The 25,923-nt window shown below is 45.1% G+C and overlaps 3 protein-coding genes across 4 annotated transcripts; 1 reads left to right on the top strand and 2 right to left on the bottom strand.

Annotated features, from left to right (window-relative positions):
• Positions 1 to 1,451: 1,451 nt before the first annotated feature.
• On the bottom strand, positions 1,452 to 17,154 carry TNFAIP1 (TNF alpha induced protein 1). 2 transcript variants are annotated; one of them, XM_074160626.1, is made up of 7 exons: positions 17,072 to 17,154; positions 14,502 to 14,842; positions 12,259 to 12,428; positions 10,863 to 10,952; positions 10,707 to 10,759; positions 8,085 to 8,280; positions 1,452 to 6,841 (listed from the first exon to the last, which is right to left on the bottom strand). In XM_074160626.1, the coding sequence occupies exons 2-7, from the start codon at positions 14,716 to 14,718 to the stop codon at positions 6,623 to 6,625; spliced, it is 945 nt and encodes a 314-aa protein (XP_074016727.1). In that variant the 5' UTR covers positions 14,719 to 14,842; positions 17,072 to 17,154; the 3' UTR covers positions 1,452 to 6,622. The 2 variants fall into 2 exon arrangements, with proteins under 2 accessions (XP_074016727.1, XP_074016726.1); XM_074160625.1 differs by having other exon boundaries at positions 17,030 to 17,096.
• Positions 17,155 to 17,233: 79 nt separating this feature from the next.
• IFT20 (intraflagellar transport 20) lies at positions 17,234 to 19,371 on the top strand. The gene is made up of 4 exons (XM_074160760.1): positions 17,234 to 17,482; positions 17,869 to 17,954; positions 18,750 to 18,853; positions 18,940 to 19,371. The coding sequence occupies exons 1-4, from the start codon at positions 17,356 to 17,358 to the stop codon at positions 19,019 to 19,021; spliced, it is 399 nt and encodes a 132-aa protein (XP_074016861.1). The 5' UTR covers positions 17,234 to 17,355; the 3' UTR covers positions 19,022 to 19,371.
• A 115-nt stretch (positions 19,372 to 19,486) lies between these two features.
• On the bottom strand, positions 19,487 to 23,265 carry TMEM97 (transmembrane protein 97). The gene is made up of 3 exons (XM_074160819.1): positions 23,107 to 23,265; positions 21,667 to 21,811; positions 19,487 to 21,151 (listed from the first exon to the last, which is right to left on the bottom strand). Exons 1-3 carry the CDS (start codon positions 23,224 to 23,226, stop codon positions 20,901 to 20,903), a joined length of 516 nt encoding a protein of 171 aa, XP_074016920.1. The 5' UTR covers positions 23,227 to 23,265; the 3' UTR covers positions 19,487 to 20,900.
• Between the last annotated feature and the right edge of the window lie 2,658 nt (positions 23,266 to 25,923).

Below are 25,923 nucleotides of genomic sequence, written 5' to 3'. Positions count from 1 at the left end.
TCTCCTTCGGTACCGGCCCGGTCCTGAAGGAGCCTCGGCCCGGGTGGGGCCCTGGAAACCCAGATGTTCAGTACCTCACCGCCGGCCTCTCTGGAGAAGGGAAGGGAGTTGAAGCATCAGGTCAGTGACATGTTAAATCCACTTTTTCTAGTGCAGATTTCCTTAGTTTCCACTGATAGGGTGAACAGCATACTCAGCTCAGCTCCTTTGATCCACTCTCTGATGCTGGCAGAAGGACCACGGGGGGCCCAGGAAGCCCTCAAGCTCTTCCTTCTAAAGCAAATAATGATGTAGGCAAGACCGTTCCTTTAGCAGGGGAAATGGGGACGCTTAACAAGCCAGAGCTCGCTCTCAGCGAGTCCTCCAGCTACTGCTGAAAATCCCACCTTATTGTGGCTGCAAAAGCCACCACAGGACCACCCAGGCAAAGGGAAAGCTGCCGAGGGGAGGGTGTAAGAAATAGAAGAGATGGGAGGCAGGAGAACAAGACAGACCTTCGATAGCACAGGCAGAAAAGGGAAAAAGAAGACACGAGTTGTTCCACCATGAGCGTGTAGCTCTGTACACATCTGAGAGGCACCGGGTAGAGGAGACTGGATCTCGCTACTCAGTCACAAGAACCAGAAGTTCTACAACAACGAGTAAAAGTAAGCTATTTCTACAAACTCTCACTCAACAGAGTGGGGTGACGAGCACCCACCTTACAGGCACACCAGTTCTCCCCAATACAGCTGTGGGAAAGAATTGCCAGCATGCACCAGAAACCACGGTTACCTGAGAGAGGTTTCTCAACTTTCCGAATAGAAGGATTGTTCAACTGCTTTCAAAAACACTCAGATACTTTGTGGAATAGTTTTTGCAGGTGTTGATCACAACAAAAAAATCTATGGCTTAGCTAAGAAAGCAGGGTAACAGCAGCAAAGAGAACAGCCAAGTAGAAAAGACAGGTAAGAGACTATGTTGGCTACCTCAAAAGCACACCTACTGCAGAACACAGACTGAATCTCTGGTTCTAATTCAATGCTAGGTTAAAGATTTTCAAAATAAAAGTTAGCTTACCTCTGTGGTAATACAAATTGTGTGTAGACTTAATGAAAGATCAAAACGCTCTGTGATTCTTACTAGGAAATGAAGTTATTTTCATGAACATGAAAAACCACTGCAGCCGATTAATTGTTCTACAATTAAAGGAAAAGCCCAGAGAAAATTAAAACCAGTTGTCTGCCATGTACCTGTAAGTACACTGACACCTTCTACAAAGAGCCTGCACTTGCACGGTGAAAGGTAGCAATAGCTCCATATAATACAAAAGCCATTTGCTGATACAGTATTTCTGTGGTTCAGAAATCCTGAATACTTGGTGAGGATCACAACTACAAGGCAGAACAAAAGTGCAGAGACCAACATGACAAATAAAAAGTTATGATGCTGGAGAAAAAAAAAACAAAATCACAGAAGACAAAATATAACACTTTATTAAAAATTAGTGTTCCATTTTCATTTAATGCACTGATAAAAGAGAAAACACTTTAATCAATAGCTAATATGATTACTGCATTAACTAAGTATTTTATCCATAAGGCTGACCCTTAAGAGTTAGACAAAAATAAAACAAAGCCTGATGCTACAAGAAAACAGCTCAGTCACAGAATGTCAGTTTAAACAAGATAAGCAATCATACTTGCTATCCTCTGGATACAAAATATTATAGAAATCCAAAGTCCTTTACTATTATTAAACAAATTAAGCTTCAACATCCCTCTGAGGTAGGGTAGGGTCTTACCACCATTTTATTACAGACGAGGAAAAATTATGCACATACAAAAAAACCTGACTTGCTGTATGTCACTGAGTTAGTAGCAAAGTTGGAAACAGGACTCATGCCCACTCATCTCTTAATAAAACCTCAGTTACCCTAACAGAACGGATGGTGTGAAATTTGGCTGTAAAGATTTAATGCCAAGGATTGTCAGAGGATATAACCTAATTGTGCAAAGACAAGGACTGCTGGGCCAGACTCATTGGGTTAAGCTATACTTCATCAGTATTTCTAAGAGTGAATTGTGTCTGAAAATTAAAAAAAACTCAAGAAAAATAAAAATCTAATCAAAACTACAATAAGCATTGCCTGTTCCAAGCAGAATTCAGCTTTTCAGTAACCCCATAGTGTCACTCCCTCCAACATGCTCCCAGTCTCAGTCATTTTTTATTTTAACCGAGAAGTGCAAGAGAGAAAAAGTCATTGGAATGGAACGTTACGATAGGATAAATGTCTCCTGTTCCAAGAACTAAATGTCAAGGTGCAGGTTAAACATTTAGTTTTGTGTCGGCATTTATCACGCAGCTGGAGGCTGCTACCCTGCAGAGCTCTCTCTTTTGACATTATTGCCTAATTAACACTGATACTGAAAAGCTGTTTAACATAAGACACTCAAGGCACCGAGTCTCCTTCTCTGTAGAAAGACTGAGGCTGTTTTGCAATACGTGAGGCCCCCATTATGGAAACATGCAACCCTTTATTACAGTACTTGTATATAGATGTCAGTTAATGTTTTCCATTCATTCTCAGTCTGCTAATATAATACTTGAACACACAAAAGTTCATGTAAATTTAGGAGTAGAAAGGACAGTAAAGTTTCAAAAAGAGCTGCAGCAGCTAATGAATGCTAGCTGACACAGTTAGAATTTATACATTACAAATGAGGCAAAAAGGCATTTCTTCCTCCTAAAGGCTACTATAAATTCCCAGGCACATCAGTAAACACATCCATTGGTGATGGTCTATGTAGGAAGTCATTACAAGTTTCTTAACTTGCAGACAAATGTGTATAATTAGAAATCTATATTGTCTTAATAAGGATCATAATTTGTGATATTTAAAGCCAGCAGAGAAGAGCCTTAGGAAGCACAGCTGTTCGCTCTCTCTGGAAGTGGACAGCCCACTACAAATAAGGGAATACTGCAGATCAAAACTGTGTTATCCTTTTCAGTGCTGCTTCTTCTATATTATACCAGGTTGTAACAATATGTTCTAAAATTCTAGAATGTTCTTGTCAAACAATTTATAGCCTTTAATTAAGTAAAGGATGATTAAGATGAGAATACAAACCATGTGTCACATCAAAACTACAGTATTCAAAATTATCAGAACCTGGTAGTACTGAGACTGTATAAATCAACATGCCATGGTTTTGGTGGAAAGGACATTGAATTAACATCCTGTATTGGAGCAGTTCCAGATAAACAGGACTCTTAAGAGAAAATGTAGTGTTCTGTCACTTGTATTAGAAAAATATTCAACCCATGAACTGTGCAAGTGATGGCTGCATCCATGTCTACATTTAGACTGACTGAAACTTCATATAAATTATCCAATTAGGTGAGCACTCGAGTAAGAAACAACTCCGGGCTTTCCAGATTTTATCAGAAACCCTAGCAGCCCTACCTAAGGAAGGGATCTCTAATACGACAATCGTTTTAGCCTTGTGTGTGTCCAAGCAGCACACATCCCAGAACACAGCTACACAGAGATCTCCTGATGTTCTCCCACTCCCATCTGTCCACCAGCGGAGGGAACTATAGAACTGTGAGTCAAACCCAACCACAGGTATTTAACTGGGACCTCTCAGCCACATCCTGAAAATTTTACCAAGACAAAGAACATCAAGACCATGGTTTTGAAACATCTTTTGAATAGAGAAAACTTTAGTGTTTATGCAATTAGATTTTTACTTTGAGTAAAGCTTACAGACTGAGTATTCTGTCCATAGTGGGCAAGCATCGTTTAACCTAATTCCAAACATCATTCCAGTTCTAGTTGTATCTTAATCTAAAAGCAGATGTTTTGTGATCAGTACTAACTGGGGGCAGAGAAGGGAGAATGAATGGGGCTGAGAGAAGGTAAAATGAAAAGGATATCTGTACACGTTTAAAAACATTCATAACTGCTTACAGTTCTTCCTGATATTCCACATCCCACAAACACCAAGTAGTTATTTTACACTTTTTAAGAGTCTCACAACCCAGATGGTTCTCAAAACAGTTTGCTTCCAAGATTAATTTAATCTAAATTCAAATCGGAAATTAATACTACTTGTTGACTATGGGAGACAGGGAAAAGAGAACCAACTAAACCAAAACACCAGCTCCTCTCTGCTTCTTACAGCATCATAGTGAATCCTGGGAGTACAGAATCCAACCATGGGATGTCAGATCACAGATCTGACCCTCATTCTTTCACACACTCCTTCCCATGCCCGTATTCCCCAAAGAAAAGAAACGTGAAGATGACATTTTTCTGCTTGTAACTAATTTTAAACACAATTTTTGCATGGCTACCAGCGTCACTTACTTAACCTGTTAACATTCATTATGATAGTAACAAGAAAAAACAATATAAATCATTTGCCAAGAAACCAAAGTGCCAGGTATGAATTTTAAATGGCAGTCTTATTTGCTACAAGATGAAAAAGGTACAAGAGAATGAATCGAAGCTATTAAGTACAGCACAAAGCTCCTATCACTGCAGGCTCTGCTGGTAGCTTCAAAGCACCCACTACAGTGTAATTTAAATAGTATCAGTGGAGGGAAAAAAATGTAAAAAAAAAAATCCACGTCACACTCTAGTAGAATTAAAGAAAAAAACCCACAAAAGTCTTTGTCAAAACTAATCTCAGCAGCTGTATTTTCACTGGCACAATAGAACAACCAGCTGGAAAACAACAACTTACAGAAAGCAATACAAAAAGAAAGGAGGTTATTAGACTTTTAAAGAGGCCTTTCACAAAAAGGCAGGTGCATTACTGTGGCAACGCTACTTCCTGAATGTGAGGAGAATTAAGTGAACGCCTGCCACATGTGGAGGTCTGGCAAGGCAATCAAATCCTGAAAGTTTGAAGCCATTAGTGTTTTCTTACCAAGCCTCAACAATGTCATTTTCAAAAGCCTAATTGGAAAGTGGAAATAATTTTTTTTTGTTCCCTCCTCTGCTTCTATTACTACCAAACCACCTACCATCTTAATTCTACTTAGGACTTCACTGTATTAATTTGGGATGATTTTCTTGTCAGGCTTTTGCAGTAATTTGCTTTAAAACTTATAGGTAGACTTGGCACTGGTGAAAGCAGTTCAAGACTCACCGTGGTGGAATCTGAAGCTTCCACGTTCATGTGCAATATGGGAACATAAAAGCAGTTGTGGAGCATGTTCCACCACTGTCACATACCCATAGCTGCCAATGAACAACCATCAAGTAATAACCATGTAGGAGTGGTAAAATTTGAACCTGTAACTTACAGCTGAAACATACAAGCACATTTAAAAATACAGTAACAACTTTTTCATACTGAACTTGAACCTGTTTCCAGACACCCAATTTGCAGAGCAGCCTTGACTCCAACCTTCTGAAAGGCCCTTTACAACCAGGACCCAGCCAAGCACTCAGAACAAGAGTGATTATTTCAGTTTAAAATTCAGGATAAGCTACCTTTCTCCTGTGTCCAAAGCCTCTTGCAGTTTCACGTTAGAACAAGATTTTTATGACTGTTCTTTTCTTTCCACTTCAAATTCTATGCTCTAGAAGGGATTCAGAGCATGAAACTCGAACTCACTGTTCAGTATGTGAACATTATCTAGCATTTAGTTTGTACTTCCCCAGTCACTGCAGTTTTTCCTCTGCTGCTTGAGAAATTTAACATCAAATAGCACTTTTGGGCCAAAGGAGGAAATGAATGTAAAACTAGTTCCCCAGGTTGCTATTGTTTATATGAACAGGATGGCACTGTCACAAGCCTAACCAATGGCAGCACTGCCACAATCTACTCCTGAAGTTTTCTTACTTGAGGAAGTTTCTTCCTTCACCACAGCCATTTCTCCATCTCCCAAGACAAGTCATTATGTATATATTTATATTTTCAAAGTTGTCTCATTTTTCCAAGGGGAGATTTTTTGATGACTTGACTCTTACCTCTTCGGAAGAGCTTGCCTTAGAATTACTAAGTTTTAAAGACAGCTCTCAGAACACAAACTTTTGCATGTGTTCTGGGGAAAGAGGTGGGAGAAACCCCATGTGCAGTGCATCTGCCTATTGGATAGCTAACCATTTCTTCTGGGGGTTATCAGATGTAGTGTTTGCTAAAAGTAGCCATGTTCAAGTTCTCTCCACTCCCTCTTCAGTATCTTGATTTAAAAACTGGAAGTTCCATTATACAAAACCCTAAAAGGGCAGGTATCTGCAAAAAGATTTTTCAAATCACGCCATCTCATTCAGGAAAAGCAGTACTTCTCACGGGAAGTAAGAGAACTGGCATGTCACGAGATATGCATGAGCCACCACAAACTGCCAGAATCGGTGCTCCGAATTCCTCTCCTCATGTAGCATGAAAATGGGCCAGTCTGTATTTAAAGCACACGGTGCAAAATTAACATTTTGCAAAATTAGTTCTCAAAGCCCTTGGCCCTTAATGTTGCTTTGTGCGCACAAATGCCCATTTGCTTCTCTAGGGAGCCGAGAAGCCAAATGAAGATCAATCCACAGAGTCCAACTGATCCCTCCCTACTTGATCTCCCTCAAAGAATATCAACACAAGCCTTGACACCGAACCCCTTCTCCTCGACTGATGTGCTAGTGGCCGAGCTGACGGTCATCGTAGGTGCTGTATCTCTTCACGTGGATTCGGCGCACTCGGTCACGGAGTTCAAAACCCTCATCATCCTCACTGTGAGATGCCTGGCTTCGGCTCCTGCTTGTGGCTTCCAGCAGAGAGTTGTCAGGAACCCGTGGTGTTTCATATAGTAAGACATTTAGCGTTTCCTCATAAATTCGTGCCTCAGGGAATTCAACCTACAAAAAACAGCACATGTCCTTTTCCTGATCTACAGAACATGACTGGAACACATGCCCATAAGTAAAAAGATACTCAAGCCATAAAAAGATACACTATAGAGACAGCAAAACAATTGTAAATGAGAAAGATGAGCAAAGCAGCCTAATTCCTAGTAGAGCATTCCTCCCACCACCAGCTCGCCTACCTCACCTCTTCTTTTAGATTGTTCTAGAATGGAATACAGTATTTCTGAGTCTTAAGTGCTAATGTTGGACTCTGGTCACCTTACCTGTACCACTGCAAGTCAGAAGGTAACTCCTCAAGTTAGGGAAACTCTGTAGATTTATCATGCTAATCATCATTATATTTTCATGCATGTAACCCATCTCTTTAGGACATACTGTGCTTGAAAGCAAGTCTTTAGGTAAGCTTTGCAAAATCAGAGGCAGGAAGACCATGAGAAGAATCGCTGGAAATGTGGGGAAATCCAGATAGGCTAATTACTGGGAACTTCTTTTTTGACAGATATTCTGTAGTTTTGCACATAAAAGCAAAATGATAATAAAAATATCATGTTTCTAAAGAGTGTTTGTGCTGAAGTTTCCATTTCACTAATTTCATCCCATCCTATTCAGTTACTTGGGTTGGGACAGATCAGTTTCAGTCTTCTCTTTTTGGCATATATTTTCCAACACTCTGGAGAAATTTATACTCCCAGACACAATCATTTAGTCCAATTAAATACAATGATTACATCAGTGCAAGTGAAACACAGTACAAAGTAACTGCAATGAAGTGAACTTATGTAGGTATAAGTAGGAGCAGAATTAGATCTTTACTTCATTCAATTAGAGAAGAATTTAAAGGCATTTACGTGCTTTAGGGACACAAAGTCAGCTTTAAGAGACTACTGCTAAAATGCACGTGCTTTCAGAATTACCATTCCCAGTCTTTCCGTCTTCAAAGCTGCTACCATTATTGAGTCTTCTCTGAATTCTATCTGGAATGCAGGATCTTTTACCAAGACACCAGCTCATCCTGCAGCTCCCTAAGCAGCAAGCCACTGTACTCATTTTGATGCCACTGACCATCAATTCCAGTCAATATTCAGGAGAGCTGGTATCAAAGCTTTTCCAATAAGTGATATTGCTTGCCCGTAGCAATTTAACTTAAGTTATACAAAATCTGTACCTTTCTGCAATGTATCATCAGCCCGATTTTTTTTAAACCGTAAGAGACAGGTGGGTAGAACTCCATTACCTTGGTTTGCTTCTTCTCTGTCGCGTACACTATAGAGGTACAACAGACTTCAGCAAGTTTCCGCCCCTGTCCATAGAAAGACCAGCAGCAGATTTCATCCCCTATAACATCCTTAATGAAAAGAACTCTGCCGTTGAATCGGAGAGAGAGTTTGTCAAACAGTTCTATGTTCTTCAGCAAGTTGTCATCTGAGTTACTGAAATACAGCAAGAAAAGAAGGGATACGTTTTTTGTGGTTTTCCAACTGGCCGTCTCTACAGAATTTATATGCCTATTCCACTACAGTTTTAAGCATTGATCTAACTGCAGAATACAAATAAGTAGTGACTCATTGCCATGTGCTGCCAAGAAGAGAGGGTAATAGCCAATTCAGATACAAATAGGATGCTCTGATCCCCATGAGCAAAGACACCGGCCTTTAGAGGTCAAGTTACATAATTAATAACGACAGCACAATTTCCCAAATCATTACATCAACTATCTACAACTATCTCTTGACTGATGCTCAAGACGATTAAATCACATCCTAACTGCAGTTCTCTTCAGCTCAGGAACAGCCGAAATCCAAAGAGTCAATGCATGTTAGAAGGCCAGTTAAAAGCAAGGTGTTCTACACATAACAGTAGTGATGCCACACACAAATTTCTAGGGTGAGTACATTATTTCGGAAACTAAGTTTTATTGGCTAACACCACAATACAGGATCTTAATAACTTTTCAAAGCAAGATCCAAATGTCCTAGAGAAAAAAAAATACACATTGTGTTATAACTTTACAATCAAATAAGCTATCAGAAAGCTATTCTTAAAATTTAAAATATTTTACTTAAATAACATCACGACCAACGTCCTATTTGATTAAGTAAAAAAAAAAAAAAAAGACCAACCTAAATCCTTATTCCTCCGATATCAGCTTGAATGCAGCTGTATCGAAAATAAATACTCTGTGTCCCTTTGTCTCTTTTTTTAGGTGGCTGGGAAATTACATGTTGATATGTGAAATTAGTGAACATATTATTGCCTGGAAAACAAAGCCAACCTCGCTAGCTTTGACAGTAAAATTCCTTACTCTTTGGTCCCAGAAGCTCAAGGTTCACACCTTGGTGCCAAGAACCTGCCCAGAGACTTGACACGTGTATGCAGTATCTTAACTTTTGCAAGCGCTCCAGGAAGGCTATGAAATATTTGTGAATCAAGACACTGCTAATAACAACAGCTGACTGGGCTTTACATAAATTACTTAGTCTGAGAAGTATTTCTGTTCAGATCTAAATCAAAAAAGCATGATGTGCAACCCGACAAAATCTTCAGCTCACAAGAATCATCTGCGAAAGCAATCTGGGATTCAGGCAGTGACATGTCCCAGGCTCTATCAAGTGGCAGAGCTGGGAAAAGAATGCAGAAGTCTTCATTATTAGATCACACTGACAACGTAACTGAGAAAGATCCTTTTATACCATCGATTAGGAGGAAGAGATGGAAAAAATCTCTGCTTGCTAGCAGCCAGTGTGGAATTTTAAATAAGGATGCCTCATTTAAACACCATCAAGGCATGCAGATTCATGCGCAAGGAATAATTAGAACCCTACAGCTAGTTGAGATACCAGCACCTCCCAGTATGTAGGATTCTGTTGCCCTCATTACTAGTACATTTACATTTCCAGACCCGCGGTGACTAATACGCTATTCTGTGCTTGCTTTAGCATCGCTGCCGTTAAGCTAAAGGGTAACACAGGGAGGAGTGAATGTGACTGGCAGATACAGAATGCAGTCTGCTTAAAAACAGGCTGCTCTTCAGCACTCCCGCAGGTAGCATTTCCTGACTACCTGAGATATCACGATTCTTAGAATCCATCTCTCTGACAGACAGACAATCAGTTTGTCTACAGAAAAAAGCTTCCAAGATTGCATCTCAGATTGAAACGGCTGAAAATGAGGATTCTGCATAGCATAAAGGATTACTCACATCGCTTCAATGACTGGTTTGGGAAAATCCAAAGCCATTCTGATAGCATCATAACCAAGGGATCACGATAGTTACAGCATAAAACTAAATAAATAATGTTACTTTACACAGGAGGAAAGCCAGTAAATTCTTGCCCTGGCCCTATCTGGGTTGTTCCTGAGCAGAACAGATACTTTCCTTTGTAACCAAGTAATTTATTTAGAGGCACTGGAACATTAAGAATTTCTGTAGGTCAAAGAGTGCTGGCAGAGGTATATGCAGACTCTAAAGCTACATTGACGAGGTACGGATCACGGCGGCACTAGCTTTGCATTGACAAGGCAACACTCTGGTTACCAGTCTGCTTGCATTTAGGAATACATCAGCCAATATTAGTAGCCTCATCGTTCTTACGTCGTCCCTTGTTTCTGTTCATCTTTCTCACACAACTGAACTGTACACTGGCCTCCAACAAATATGGTTGTGTTCTCCCCCCATTTACATTCACATCAACCAAAAGTAACTGCATGCAGATCTGTAAAAGAGCACTTTTGTAAGCAAAAAAACCACAACCCCAAAACAAAAAAAACCCACCACGTTAGGTCATACCACATCTTCCTCCATTCCCATAGTCAAAGGGAAACTTTCTCATTACAGTGGGGAAAAAACCCGACATACCTGGTGTAGGAGTATTTGTTGTTGCTTCTATTATAAAGCAGCTTAACAACGGGCTATTGGGAGAGAAAGAAAAAAAGCAGAACAGTTAAATTCTGTGTTTGAATAGGTTTAGGAAAAATTCAGTTTCTCACTGGATAGTTGTGGAAAAGCAGTTACTTTCATTGATGATTCTATCAGTCTCTCTTCTTCTTTCGGAGATGTGATAATAGGGATGCTACAGACAGGCTCATACAAGTCTTTCTTGTCCTGTTTTAAAGACAGAAGAGAGAGAGGAAATAAACTCAAGAGAGATAAAAGCTAAAACTAACATCTACTACTTCTCCAACCCTCCAGCCATGTTCCCAAACCCTGTGATGCAAAGGAAAAGCTCTGTGTTGCTATAGTAACCACACAGCGTTACCTTCATCTGCAACCCAGAAACACAGCAGAGAGATTTCTTATCCCCAGAAGGCAGCAGTAATTGAAATATCGGGATGCAGGTGGATGTCCTTCTTAGCTATAGCAAGGACTCTGAGTTCAAGTCATACTTGGTTTAAGTGGGTTTATTATTCCATCCTTTTTTAAGAAAAGGATAGTAAGAGTTTGCACTAGTTTTAATCAACTCAAACCACTGCAGTATATAAGAACATCAGCCACGATGAACTGAACATTTGGCAAGAACAGCATGTCACCAAAATGGCCTTCAGCCCCTTGTGATACAAAAGCAACAATCCAGAGCGTGTAGTACAGTCTGTGACTCCAGATTCCTTGTGTAGCAAATTAAGGAAAGCTCAATAGCTAACAGGAAAGCCTTAGAACATTTTGTTTTTTAGAAGGAAGATTTTAAATTCCAAACCAGAAAGAAAATTGTAAGTGTGGGGTTGTATTCATTTCAGTGGACAGAAGCAGTATATTGAACCTAGTCTGTGAGATATTTATTAATAACTAAGTTTTGTCCTGCAAGAAACATCCATTTCACAATCTTAAGACTAATAATAAGTTATGTATATTGCATCTGGGCAAACCTTATTAAGGAGTTGGCAGAACAAGCTGATTTCAATCAATCAATTTCATAGGAACTAGTAAAGTGAATAAAGCTACTATGGGCTTGCATATTTGCAAATAGTAGTAGTAAATTGATACAAAGAAAAGCTCTTAAAGTAATCAGTAGTTACCATATAGGTGTTTTTCTCCATTAAGATTCAAACTTGGAAAAATGGTAAAACTTTTTCAAAGATTCAAACCCATTCTGTCTATAAATATTAGCTAATTAGAAGTGACACAACTTGGAGACAATTTAGACAAATGCCATGAGGTCTTTTAGAACATACGCTAAAAATAATTATGTTTATTCAGTCAGTTTCCTTTAAATTTCTGGCTTTTATTGCATTTCTCACAAGAGGAATTCATTTGCTATCTATTTCCTAAATAAAATTAAAAAAAAATAAAACCCAGAAAAGAACCAGTCCCTCTACTTAAATGACAAACTGTGAATACAGTTTCAACTTTATTCACCCTCCTGGCATCCCTGTGCAGTAGGAAAGTTCTGCTGTCCCCAACTCCTATTTCTTACCTGCAGGGCTGCTTGGCACATGTCCACTAAGCCCTGAATGAGATAGTATTTGGCTTCTGCCATCAGCTCTTTGATCTCCTGTCTGTGTTTTGGAAGTGCAATCGTGTCATCTCGGAGATAGTTTAAAATTGTTCCAAAGTGCTTCCCACAACGGTCTATAAGGATCCAGCCTGAAAAATAACCATCACATCATTTCAATCACCTCAATGCTAGGGGCGCAAGAAAAAGCTCCTCAGAGAGATTAAATAAACCTAATGTTTCCTGAAACAGCACGTGATACTCTTCCCATTTCATCCAGCAGAAGTCTTTACTGACTTTGAGCAAAATGAATTTGGTAACTGGCAGCAGAACCACCCCTTTGGTACCTCGCATATGTTCTCACTACTTCCCAGCACCCCAAATGAAAAGCCTCAAGCTAAAAATACTTGGCTTCCTATCAGAGGCCCTAAAATTGCTGCAGGAACCTGACTGCCCCGTATCAATTGATCAGTCAGTGGGCTGCCTGACCAAAATTATTGTCTGTGCTTCCTCTTTTCTGTAGAAGGTTCTGATTAAAGGAATGGACCTTTTCAACTGCTACCGAAGTCACCAGTTTACGTCTATTTAACTGACTGTCCAAGCCATTCACACCTACAAAAAAAAAAAAAAAAAAAAAAAGCTTATTGTTAGGTAGGTTTCTCCTTTTATTTAGAGGCTTGTCATATTCCCAGCAAAATGGGGGTGTGCTGTATTTGCATGGGAATAAGTGTATTAACTGCTGTTATAGTGTAATGCTGGGCAATCAGAAACTTAGCGCTGAGAAAACCAAGGAAAGACTAGAAGAGAAAATTCACAAATGTTTGCAACAAGTAGATTTGGGCTAAATTCTGTGGCCTAACGAGAAGGATTTGGCAGTTTTGTAACCATATCTCCTGCTGTTGTTTGGAGTTATAGAAAGAGAATTGTTCCAAAGCTGCCCAAAGGTAGACTGGCCCAGAAAACCCAATAGGGGAAAAAGGCTGTTCTAGTCTTCAAACAGGAGCAAAGAACAGGACAGAGACTGAGCAGGAGGGAGCGCAGAGGGGATGCAGCACAGGAAACAGTAGCAAACAGACAGCTCTTGCAATTTTAAAATATCCTTGTCGTCACATTCACTAGGAAACAGGATGTCTGACTTGCTGGCAAACAATAGCCATGTAGGACACACACAGGCAGAGGACTCAATACAGTGCCAAACCCCTTCCATGCTCTGGAAGGCAGGCAAAAAAAGTGGTAGTTAGGCTAAAGCACTGCTAGATTCTCCAGCTGTAGCTGTCGGAACATGAACCTTGTCCTCCATTCAGGCTGAGGCTCTTAGACAAAACTGCTGGACTAAACAGATTTAGTTGTATCTAACACTCAGCAAGACCCAGCCCACTCAAGGGGAACTTGGTTTAAAGAATATGCAAAATCCACAAGGAGTTGTTTCAGTTTAAGGAAACACACTGTTGAGACATCAAGTTCAAACTGATGTAACCTGGGCACGTGGAGGAGCTTTCACACAGGAGTGTTCAGAAACACCAAGAGGTTAAATACCTGCCAGCCTCTCTCAGCCTCTTCTCCACAGTGCCACAACCCTCATTCCTAAAGTGTCACTTTGTCCTGGACTGCTAAAGACAGGAAAACGAAAGCACTCGTAGCCATTGCTGATACTGGTCGTCTTACTTGTTCTGCTCTATCATGTACTGAGGATTTTTACAACGCCAATATTCAGCGTCCAGCAAGAGCTGACATACTCCTTGACTGCCAAGTGAATACCGTCACAGCACTGTAAGCCACAAGTGGAACATGCTACTGGAAGGAGGAAAAAAAAAGAATTTCCAACACAGCAAACAAGGCTATTCTGAGCTTTAAAGATGGAAACCAAATGTCCCTCCCCACATACGCACTGCAAGTGATGCCACTAGATGACACCACATAAACGACAACCCACATACTGTCTGTTCAGTCTTCATAACAACATCAACAATCTGCACACCGGCTGCGATCGTAGGACAGAGAACCAGTCCTTCCGCTGGTTAATTTTAGGAACAAAAGAACACATTTTTATAAAGCACAGAGGACTGTTAGCGCCAATGGGAGCTGGCTGCCTAACGTTCCAAGCTATTTTTGGAATATATCTTTCCCTACATCCTTCACCAGGCGTAGTCTTCGGATAATTAAAAAACCATGACCAAAACCCAGTGGGTTTCCAAAACTCCCAAGAACAAGAGACATTCCCTTACCTTCCTTGTCCGTGAGCACTTCCATTCTGCCGCTGAACATGGCCTTTAGCATTGTGTCGTGCCTGGTCAGCACTTGCACTGTGGTGTAATACAAAGAGCCCCCGACGTTCAGTCGCACGTACTTGTTCCCGAGGCTGCCTGCTTTGAAGCTGCAAGTTTTGGGCTTGGGCCCTGCAGCTGGACAAAGGGTGGTGGTTAGACACGTGTCCCCCGACATCTCCTTCTGTAGGTAGATGACAACCCTGCAGAGCGTGGGCTTGATGGATTCCGCCGTGATTGGTGAAGAGTCAGGAGTCACCGGAGGAAGACGGCAAGGCAAACACGGTCATAACCACTGCGCCCTTGGAACAGAAATGCGTAAGATCAATACAGAAGCTTGGAATTTACATTTACAGCAAAAACAGGAAGCCCACGATAAAGAAGAGGTACTTTCAGTAGTTTCCTAGAGACCCATCTACACACATTCTAACAAAAAAAGATTTAGCTGTTTGTCAGACAACTCACACAGTGTAACGGTTGCTCAGTACCACCCAGTCGGGTTACGGTCACATAACTTCAACGTTCAACACTACCTTCCCATCAAGTACAGCCAGTCTTTGGAATATTTGTCTCAATTGAAAAGCCAGCGAGACGTTTGCTGCTTCTTTCTCTCCCCAGTCTCACTGTGCTCATCTTTCCATCGACAATAAGCTCAAAATGGAAACAAACAAGTAAAAGAATGAAACTCTATGGGGCCAGTTCTGAAGTTCTTTAACTGGAAAAGTAAAAGCACAGGTTTCTTGCCTATCCTTCTTCTAATAATTGTTGTTCCCAAAGTTTTTGCTGTTGGTTTGTTGTTTTAACTCTTTCTGACTACAAATACCTCCTCTCTTCTCTGTTCTGTGCCTATGGCACATGAGCAACCTTTTATAAATAAATATAACAATGTGCTAATTATATTGCTATTCTTCCTACATCCCTTTTCCTTCTCACCCCACCTCAGCTTTCAAGATAGAAAAAATCCCACAAATGTCCATCCACACAGCAAAGGACTTGTCAGCTACAGATGCACTCTTAAAATTGCCAGAGATCTGAATAACTACTGAACCTCGAACAACACCTAAAACATAATGTTATTCTGCAATTCCTAACTCAATTATTGCAATTAAGCAGACACTGCAAACAATGTCGGTTAAATAACAAGCAATATAAATATGGTACAGATCATCAAGACACAAACCGAGCCTTAGAATTTTAGTGCCAAAAAAAGCTCAGTTTGTCTATAAACGCTTTAACTGGAACTCCCACTACCTGCCATTGTTCTTTACTTTCAACGAATCCCCAGAAAGGCCGTAGCAAGCTTCAGCCTACAGCCACGCAAGACAACGTTTTTTCCGGCTACATCACTTGAGTTAAGTAGCCCGTGAGCAAGCCTAAGTGGCTCCACGTGGAATTGGGCAGAAAGGTAATTCCTGATGGGTAGGCAGGAAGCAGCAACCAAAAATTGTGTATTACAGTCACGGTGTTCTACAAGACGTTCATTACTCAGACAAAGCAACTAAGAGTTACAGAGGACCAACCACAAACCATCCACACCTTGCAAGTAACACCGTTCCTCCCAACCAGTCACGGGTCTTCCCTGAAATCCATTACGGGTAAGTAAATCAACCAGAAGGAACTACGCCTTGTGTGGCGGTTGAGCCCTTTGCTAACAGGAGACACATGCCTTCGGTCTGTACCTTCCTCATCCATCTCCTGCCCTGCTGTGGCCCCTCAGCAATCCCTTTTTTAGAACAAAAGCAATTTTTTAAAGACAGCCAGATTGATTCTGTAACAACAGAGAAATCCAGGCACAATCAGAGCTCTCCAGTTTCAACAGCGACTGCCTGGACACATCCATCAAAGCCCCGTTTTCAGGCAGTTCCACGGCTCCGGGCCCTTTCTCACTTCTCTGGCCCAGCAGGACGAAGCTCAAGGTGAGCATAACCCCCTGCGCGGCCAGCCCAAGCAGGAGCCGGTGCTATCGCTCCAACACATTCAGTAACTAATAATCTAGGAGGCTTTTGCTGTAAACAGTAATGTCACCTTTAATTACCCCCATTAACACAACAGAACATTTTCTCGTCCCTTCCTTCCTGCCTTGTGTGGGAGGCTGCGGAACAACGACACCGCCGATGGGAAACGGCAGCAGGAAATGGTCCCTGCTGAGAATTGCCATAAAAAGGAACAACTTTAGCGGCTCCAGGCGAACCCCCCACCCCCGGCCCTCCTGCGCGAAGCCGCCCGCCAGCCCCGGCCCCTCGCTGCTTTACCCCCGCGTCTCACGGCACCCCGGGCCCTGCCGGGCGGCCGCGGTGGGGCAGAGGAGGCACCGAGGCCTGGCACAGCAGGCCTGAGAAGCAAACAGAGGCTGTCCCGGCCGCGGGACGGCTACGGCGTGGGCCCGGCGGGCCCAGGCCTAACACCGTCAGCGCCCCCCACCCGAGAGGCGGCCCGAGGGAGCCGCACCCGCCCCGATCCCTGGCCCCGGCGCTCGCGCGCTCGCTCACCCGCAGCCTCCCGAGCGGCGGCCCCGGCGCTCGCTCGCTTACCCGCCCGCGGCCGCCCCGCCGCCACGGCCCCGCCTGAGCTCATTTCCTCCGCGCTCCGCTGGGAACCGGCGACCCGGAAGCGCTCTTCCCGGCGCCGGCACTACGGCTCCCAGCGTGCCCCGCGGCGGCGCCGGCACTACGGCTCCCAGCGTGCCCCGCGGCGGGCGCGGGCTGTCGCCGTGGCAGCGGGCCGGGCGCTGTGAGGTGAGGGGTTCCCTGGCGGCCCCCGGAGCGGCGGGAGGGCCCTGCCCGCGGCCGGGAGAGGCGCCCCGCTCCCCTCAGCCATGGCGCAGGCGGCGCTAGGCGCGGCGGGCCTGCACTTCGACGAGCTGAACAAGCTGCGGGTCCTGGAGCCCGAGGCGGCGCAGCAGACGGCCCAGCTCCGCGAGGAGTGCAGGGCCTTCCTCGACAGTGAGTCCTCCGCCGGGCCCCGCGGGTCCCTGCCTTCCCCTCAGCCCGGCCCGCTGCCGGCCCGGGGAGCGGCGGCCCCTGAGGAGAGGGTCTGGCCGAGCACCGGGGCCGCATCCGCCGGCCTGGCCGAGCGCCCCTCGGGGAAGGGCCAGAGAGGCAGGCCGGGGTGCAAAGGGCTGTGGGGACTCCCATGGACACCTAAGAGCCTTCCTCGCTTCTTCCCCCTTTTATAGCCTACCTCATAGCAAGGAAAATCTTAAAATGCACTTGTTTGCAGTAAAATCTAAAAACATAAGACACATCTGAAAATTGCTGTATGTAGTAGAAGCATTAGTCTTCTTTAGGGGTGTTTTGAATATTACTTGACCTTTTTTCTTCCTTTGCAGAAATAGTAGAATTTCAAAAGATAGTGGGTAGCTTAATTGAACTTGTTGATCAGCTGGCAAAAGCTGCTGAAAGTGAGAAGATGAAGGTACTGTGCAATTAATTACTGGCTTGTCATGTACTCCACTCTGTTCTGTGCAGATCTCTCCCTGCCGTCTTTTACAGCATAAACAACCTTTTCCTGTCGGTCTCGTAGAGGCGTTTCCATGGTAGTTAACGTCTGTCTGTCTGCATGGGGCTTTTTAATTGGTATTAACATCTAGAGGACTTCTGTAGGCACACTCAGTATCGCGCTACTCCTGCATTTAACAGTCCTACTGCTCCTGCCTATCTGTGTATTTGCACAAAAATAGAATGTGTACTTTTTTTAATCACTCCTGCAAGTAGAGATTTCTCTTCCAAGATGCAGGAGAGGCTCTGGGAGGAGGAGGGTGAGGGCTTCCTAAACACCAGATCAGTGAATAGCTCTATAACTACCTTTGACATTTTCTTTACGTGTCACCGAGCGGTGTGGTTTTGCCATGTTATTGTGGAAATAGAAATTGACGTTTAGCACAATTGTTGGTAATTACTTTTTTCCTTATTTGTACTGAGGGAAAAAATTGTAACCAGAGCTTGTAGGAACGGCTGTCACCAGCGACGGTTTGTATTTCCAGAGGAGTCAGTGACTTTTGTTCCTTGAGTCTGAAATGCCTTAATCTGCCCAACCTCCACAGGCACCGTTTGCCTCTTCCACCAACCATTCAGTATTCAGATGTCACCCTCCTTCATCGCTAAACGCAAACGCTGAAACGCTTCAAAATCGACCCGTTAGTAGTGAAAAGGGTTAGAAAAAATAAAAAATCCCAATACAAGTACATTCCTGCCTGTCCTGTTTTGACAGGCCATAGGTGCACGAAATTTGCTGAAGTCTATAGCAAAGCAGAGAGAAGCTCAGGAACAGCAACTTCAGGCTTTAATCGCTGAGAAGAAGATGCAGCTGGAAAGGTAAGAGGTGAGGTGGGCGGTGAGGGCAGTGCTGAGCCATCCAGCACGGGCTGGGAGCTGCTGGTGACCCCGCTGTTTCCTTTCAGATACCGAGTTGAGTACGAGACTCTGTGTAAAATCGAAGCGGACCAGAACGAATTCATCGACCAGTTCATCTTTCAGAAATAGAGGATTCTGAAAATAAAACCAAACTCACTTGGGAACCTTGACCATTCCAGAATCTTGAGAATTCAAAAAATATGCAATTTTTCACTGTGTATGAATGAATAGATGGTTTGTGCAAATGGAAGCGTCTTTTAATTCAGCGTGAATTATACTACAAGTGGCAATAAGGAGGTGTAAAGACTGTTCTGTCCTTTGATTTTATAAAAGTTTTGTACAGTCAGTAGTTCTAATTCAAATTATAGTTGGATTAATACTACTGTTGCTATGTTTTGTCTCTCACTTTTTGAATTGTACAGCTCTTTCACAGAAATCGGGAAATAAATTATTGTTTTCAGACTTTCTGGATACACCAGAAGGAGTTGCTTCTGCTGTGTTATTTTTTTGAGCTTAAGAGTTTACATCTCCCTAGACACTCAGTGGTTTTCCTGTACGTGGTATTTTTCATGGCTGTAAAGACACAACACATATACAATCAGCGGTAACTTTTATCTATATCAACCACATTATTTTTTGTAAGGAGATGGGGGGAAAAAACCAAACCCACAATTTATGATTAACAGATCAATTACAGACACACAAAAAAAGCAGAAAATACAGCAGAATTAAGAATATGAAACTGTGCCCGAGAGATGTCCGTGCAGGCAGTAATATCAGAGTCAAATTCCTCCAGGGGCATTATTAGGGACAGAACTGCAGAGACAAACCCTCCTGTGCGCAGGGTGACACCAGCCGTGGGGATAGACTATAAATATGAATGTGACATTTAAAAAGGCAATGTCTGTGATCTAAAAATGAAGCCTCACGTTGAAGTGCAAATAGATGCATTTTACATCTGTCTTTAGGCAACCAAATATGGAAATGTGGCCTTTAAAAGCCTGTGGAAGGCTCCTGTTTTATACGAGGGAAGTCCTGAAATACACCCAAAAGCCTTCGGGGTGACCTGTCACGTCACAGAGGGCTCCAAGTATCATTTGTGCTGATCAGATTGAGAATTTAAAAAAAAAAAACCCAACCAACCACAAAACCAAAACCCAACCACCAGTAACTTATGCATGTATTTACTGTGTGAACTATCTCTGATCTCGTGGTCATTTGAAGTTCCTTTTAGTCATTCCCTTGAGAAGATGAAATGCGGTTTAATGCGTTCAGTTATTTATTTCCATACTAGAAGTGATTTCACGGAAGACAGAAATTTACAGATCCTGGTTTACCATTCCTGAAGTACGTCAGATCCTCCAGGAAATAGGCCTGGTTTGCCAACCAAGCCCGCTTTAAGCATTCAGAAATCCAGATTTTGGCACATTTATCACTGATCAGACATTTGCAATTAATCAAAACTGAAGCAGAGCAAAGGAAGGTGACATTTTAAAGGAAGCGGTGAGGAGGTTAAGAATTATTGAATGATTTGCAATGCTTCAAGAACACGGCTCTGCGAAGCTGTACATAATCAGTTACGGATTTTTCAGAATATGCTCTTGGAAGACAAATTTTTTATTTAGTGGTTTTCTAACAGTCATCTTGGAAAATGGGAATGTGAAAGAGAAGTATCAGCTGCAGTTCCTCCCCCGCCCTGGACGCAGTTCCACATCAGATGGTTCAGAGTTCCCGTTCCAGGTGTATGGCGCAGCCGGCAGCGGGAGAGGAGCGGGTCCCTCCCGCCTCTGCCCAGAAACCACGAGGAACTGCGGGTACCGGCATCCGCCAGAGCGAGTTCCAATCAGAGGAGAGCTGCAAACTCAAACCAACCCCAAATGTTCCTTGCAGGAGCTGACGCTCTGGTGGGAGCCGCTGCAGCCAACAGCGGGAGGCAGAGGTGTGTCCCGAGGACGTCAGCGCGGGGCCCGAATCAAAGCCAGGAGGAGCGTGGGGCTGTCAGAGCCGGCTACTTCCTTTTCCGTTTCTCCGCCTGGTTGTAGTGGGGGTGGAAGAGCATGGTGAAGAGAAGCAGAAGAGGGATCAGCAAGTAGGGCGCGTATATCGAGAGCAGAACCAGGCGCTCGCGCTGCGTCTGAGGTCCCGGGTGCTGGGACTTGGAGAAGTCGTGGAACAGGACGTGCGCGAGGATGGCAAACAGCGTGGTGGCCACGTGGGTGGAGTAGATGATGGCAGGAGTCCTGATCCATTTGCAGCCACCTGTACCCGAGCGAAAAGCAAACAAGTATTGAAACAAGCAGAATGCAGTGGCTTTTAAGTGAAAATAACATTAACTGCTCTATCTCTGACAGGATAAGCCATAAGTTTTATTAAATAGATAGCAGAAAAACTACACAAGTACTAGTAGCAACCCAGGAAAATTATCTGCCTGTATGGAAATTTAGAACGATGGTGTGATCGTGAAAGTTTAAAGTAACAAAGGCTTGACCCAGAACTTTGTCTACCTTGGAAGCGCGCCCGGTGTCAAACCTCGGTGCTGGTTACCTAGAAATGGCCGCAGCGGAAAAGGGCCAATGAGTCGCGGGGTTTGTTTCTGACGGGCCTTGTCCTGTGCTGCTTTCCCAGCTGGAACTTGCCACGAAAACAGCACAGGGCTCAACCCCACGCGGTACGTCCCTGTGACTGCTCAAGGCTGATCCACAACCTCTCTGCGGCACAGACGGCAAGCGTTGGGCAGAAAGGCCGGACGGGACGGAGGCTCGTGTTGTACCAACCTTTGAAGAAGGCGTAGACTGCGATGGGGAAGAAAGGCATCTGTAAAAAGGCTTCACAATAAATAAAGGCCTTAAACCACTCCGGGGGCTGGAGCATCATGGGGTCTCTGAAGGAGGCCGCGTACCACTGCAGCAGGTCCCTCAGCTGCAGAAAAGGAACAAAGCAGCAGATTAACGCGCTGGGCATCAGCCGCCACGGGAGGAACCGTGACCCCGCTCTGGCGATCGGACGGGACCGTCAGCGCAGAGGGACGGTCGAGGGGTCTCAATCTGCACACAAGGCTGCAGTTCAGCTTTAACAGGGACTACAGTCCCCGCGCCTGCAGAGCCACGAGCCCTTGCCATCAAAGTACCTACTGAATTTGCATTACAGGCACTGATTTCAGGGTTACCACGGCACTGAGCATGGTTGCTTTCCAAAACCTATTCCTGAAATGTCATTTCCTACCAGGAAAAAACCCAAGCCACAAAAAATCTACACCTTGGCATTAGTAGATATTGAAGAACTTTGCATGTTCCTTTTCCTGACCCCCCCGTTGCCCGCTGAGGTGGGCCCGGCGGCACAAATACTTGCAGGCGCTCGGGGTGTCCCAGCAGGACCTGTCCCTCGGGCAGCGCGTCCCCCGGAGCGGGGACTCAGCGACGTGCCATTAGTCTCCATGACAGAAATGTAAGTTCCAGCACGGCTTTACGTTGGACTTTGACCGCAGAGATATGTATAGAGATTTGCTGGTTAACTATTAATTAAAAGTGGTTTCTGTAATGGGGTAATTCTATAGGCAGTTCTAATGGCAACCCCCAAATTTCCTAATTGTAAAGCTCGGATAGAATTATGACCGATCTCACCCTCGTGACGATAGTTGAGTTAATTACCTTCTACCCAACTATTATTTTAATTGACTTTATTATATTTATTGTCTTCTCCAAGCTCATTCCGAACCCAGCCGAGCAGGGGTTTTCACGGGTAGATGCGGTTGTTGCTGCGGCCGCAACGACTCCCTTCCGCGTTCCCGGCGGCAGAACGAGCCGAACCCCGGGGCCCGGCACCGGCTCCGCGCAACCGGGGCTCGTCCCGCCGCTTCCCTTCCCTCTGCCGGGGCCGTTACCGGGGCAGGCTCCGGGGAGGGGGACCCGCGCACACCCCAGCCGCGAATTGCGCCCCCCCCGCCCGGGAACAGGCGCGTTTCTCCTCCTTCCCCGACGGATGGCGGGGCCGGGAACTCCGCTCACGGCGCGGAGAGCCGGGACCGACTTATTTTTTAAATGCTACCTCATTTTAAGAAATTTACCACATTTTTTCTCCCCCCCCCTCACGCCTCCACATCCCCCATTCCGTACGAAACGCCCCGGCACCCCCGAGGCCGCGCGGGAGGCTCCGCGCACACTCGCTCCTCCTCAAAAACCCCGGCCCCCCCCCCCCCCCCCCCGTTGGCTACTCACGGCGGGGGGGTGGAGGCCCGCGGGCAGCAGCGGCTGGAGGTCGATGAGCAGCGTGATGGGGATGTGCGAGAGGAAATAGAGCGCGAAGAGCCGCTCCCGCCAGCGCGGAGCCGCCGCCATCGCCACGCGCCACACCGCGCCCCGGGACACGCCCACCGCCCCCCTGGAACACGCCCACCGCCCCCCTGGAACACGCCCACCGCCCCCTCGGGACACGCCCACCGCCCCGGCGCGGCTGCGGGGCCACGGCAGCGGGAAGAGGAGGAGGAGGAGGAGGAGGAAGGGGAGGAAGAGGAAGGGAAGGAGGAGGAGAAGGAGCAGGGCCGGGCCCTGGCTCAGAGCAGCCCCCGCGCCCCGCCCGGCCCGGTCCCGCTCCGCTCCGCCCGCTCCGCCCCCGGTTTTCCAGAGTTTTTACCAGTTTCACCCGCATCTGGGGCCAAGGGCCGGAGCCGGGAAAACGCCGCGGCGACAAGTAACCTCCTGCTGTGGAACCGCCTCCGGCCGGGGGGGTTTCCTCTACAAACTGCGGCGCTGGGAGGGAGATGTAACGGTGTCTTTCCTTAATCCTGCACCCAGGGTCGAGCTGGGGGAAAAAACCATTTCCTCGGCTCCACCAACACGGCTCCCCCCGGCGAGTCGGTCTCCACCTACAGAATTTAGTGACCCCCGCGAGTCAGAGCGTAACCAGGTGATCCAGCGGCTCTGATCCCATCCTTTATTAAGCACGGAAGTTGCCCGAGGTGCGCAGGCGGGTTATTTATCAATCGTCTGCTCGGGTTCCAGTTTCCCCCGTTTATCAGCGCCACAAACCCTCCCCGAGCGGGGTCACACAGCGCAGTCTCTAACAGAGCTCTCCATCAAGTTACGCTTGACAGAAGAATTTTTAAAAGTTACAAAGAACAAACAGTTCGAGGACCTCCAGATATTCCGTTACTAAAACAAATAAAGGGTAAAAAAGATGATTAGAAAAATTGCTGCCCAGCAAATACTCAGACTGGCGAGCGTCCGGCCGTCCCTGCAGGTCAAACCACAAAGTCCCAAACGCCACTAACGAACCGGCTGACGGAGAAAAGCACTTCCCAGCTTTCCTAAATGAGCGCATTTGAATCCGTCCATGGTACTTCACCACCCACCAGGAAATAGGTTTTGGCAACTTACGGTCCCGCAGCCGATGTCTGGCTCCTTCCCATCACCTCCAGGGATGGGATCAGGACTCACGGGGATCAGGCTCTCCGACGCTTGGATGCTCCTTTGACAATTTGTGAGTAATTCTGAAGTTACTCCTTGCACTCGCTGCTCATGTTCTCAAGGCACAATTAATAAAAGGGGATGCGGAAGCTGTATTTAGAGAGCTTAAAAGTTAGGATTACAATCTGTAATTCATTCGACGTTGATCTCAACAAAGCTTTAAACTGATTAAAACCGAAAACCACCAGCCAGATTCTAACCTCACTGGGAAAGAAGGAAGCTCTGACGGCCGGGGGGTCCTGCCCCCGGTGCGGTCGCTGTAGAAACGGAACCATCTCTGTCAAGGGCAGCTCTCGAGGTCTCGTTTTCACGGGAACTGATTCACACTGAACGTGTAAAATGCAGTTGAGGCTACAGCAAACACAACCGGGAGAGTTTTTCACGCACATTTGCACCCAGGATTTCAGTTAGGGGTTTGTGCCGATGTCAGCGGCTCTGCGCAGTGCCGGCCCCACATCCCCGTGGGGACACCCGGAAAGGTAAATGCCCAAAAGACATTTTGTTCTTTTTCTGTTTATGAATGAGATTAACCCAGGGACCTCTCGCAATTCCCTCCACAAACCACTCCAATGCCCAGAGAGGCTCCGCCGCCTGCGCCATCGGGCTCCTGCCCTCGCACATGAGAAGAGCCAGGACTAGAAGGGCCCGTTTTACTGCAGCCGAAGGGGAATCTGACGAGCAGAATAAGTAAAAAGGGCAGTGAATTAATGGCAACTGCTTCAGCAACAGAGAACCATGAAGCAATAATGACACCGCCAGCACCAGCTCCAAAACAAGTTAAAATTCCTGCTCGTGACAGTTTGGAGAGCTCTCAGAAGAGAGAGGTCTCAGGAGGCACACTGGGGATCACACACGGAGCGGTGCCGCCCTGGGAACAGCGCACGTGCTCGGGGGCTTTATCGGTTTATTTCTCGTGAGGTCCTGAGGCTCGAACGGTATCGTTCAACTTGTTTGATCCTTAAAAAGGTCACACTCATAAAACGTGAGCATTTTCAGGCGGATTCTGCAGCAGCGCTGCACGGCGGGGTCTCTGCGCTCGGACTGCGGGAAACTCCCACCACGTTTGTGCTGGAAAAAATGACAGAAACTCTGCAAAATTACATCAAATCCACCCTTGCCTGGATCTCTTTCAGCCTCCCAATAAAGTGCAACTCAATTGCTTCTTTTGATTTAATCGGCGAGTTTTGCCTTTATCCAGGTTCAAGCTTAAAGAGTAAATAATATTTTAAGAATTCACATAAATGCACATATATTTGTGTGTGTGTGCGCACGCACGTGTGAGTGTAAAAATCACAGCCATGCCCAAAACAAGACGTTAGAAACTCTTTACTGCTGTTCTTTCAGACAGTACTTAATTGAGATTGTAACAACTCATTCGGAACTAAGGGTGGGAGACCAGACGGGAAATAAAGATAACGCCACTTCTTTTTCAAATGTCACATTTAATGTTTTCACCACTGTACTTCAAATCTACATTTTACAAAGTGACCAGCAAGTGTGCCACATAACTGACCAACCTCTGAGATTTTACCTTTCATACCAGTGTCTTCTCGGGCTCTTTTAACTAAA

This window comes from Numenius arquata, chromosome 18 (genome assembly GCF_964106895.1).
Source record: "Numenius arquata chromosome 18, bNumArq3.hap1.1, whole genome shotgun sequence".
NCBI classification, from domain to species: domain Eukaryota; kingdom Metazoa; phylum Chordata; class Aves; order Charadriiformes; family Scolopacidae; genus Numenius; species Numenius arquata.
Note: the sequence above shows the minus strand (reverse complement) of the source record. Positions and strands in the feature narration are given on the sequence as shown.

Bases quoted from the DNA above. Each gene is read 5' to 3' on its own strand.
- IFT20 (XM_074160760.1), top strand. From the start codon at position 17,356: ATGGCGCAGGCGGCGCTAGGCGCGGCGGGCCTGCACTTCGACGAGCTG. The intron at 17,483-17,868 runs GTGAGTCCTCCG...CTTCCTTTGCAG, and splicing joins GTGCAGGGCCTTCCTCGACA to AAATAGTAGAATTTCAAAAG. The intron at 18,854-18,939 runs GTAAGAGGTGAG...GTTTCCTTTCAG, and splicing joins AAGAAGATGCAGCTGGAAAG to ATACCGAGTTGAGTACGAGA.
- TMEM97 (XM_074160819.1), bottom strand. From the start codon at position 23,226: ATGGCGGCGGCTCCGCGCTGGCGGGAGCGGCTCTTCGCGCTCTATTTC. The intron at 21,812-23,106 runs GTGAGTAGCCAA...CCTTTTCTGCAG, and splicing joins CGGGCCTCCACCCCCCCGCC to CTGAGGGACCTGCTGCAGTG. The intron at 21,152-21,666 runs GTTGGTACAACA...GCTCGGGTACAG, and splicing joins AGTCTACGCCTTCTTCAAAG to GTGGCTGCAAATGGATCAGG.
- TNFAIP1 (XM_074160626.1), bottom strand. From the start codon at position 14,718: ATGTCGGGGGACACGTGTCTAACCACCACCCTTTGTCCAGCTGCAGGG. The intron at 12,429-14,501 runs GTAAGGGAATGT...GTTATTTTTCAG, and splicing joins AGTGCTCACGGACAAGGAAG to GCTGGATCCTTATAGACCGT. The intron at 10,760-10,862 runs GTAACTGCTTTT...CTCTCCCAATAG, and splicing joins TGATAGAATCATCAATGAAA to CCCGTTGTTAAGCTGCTTTA.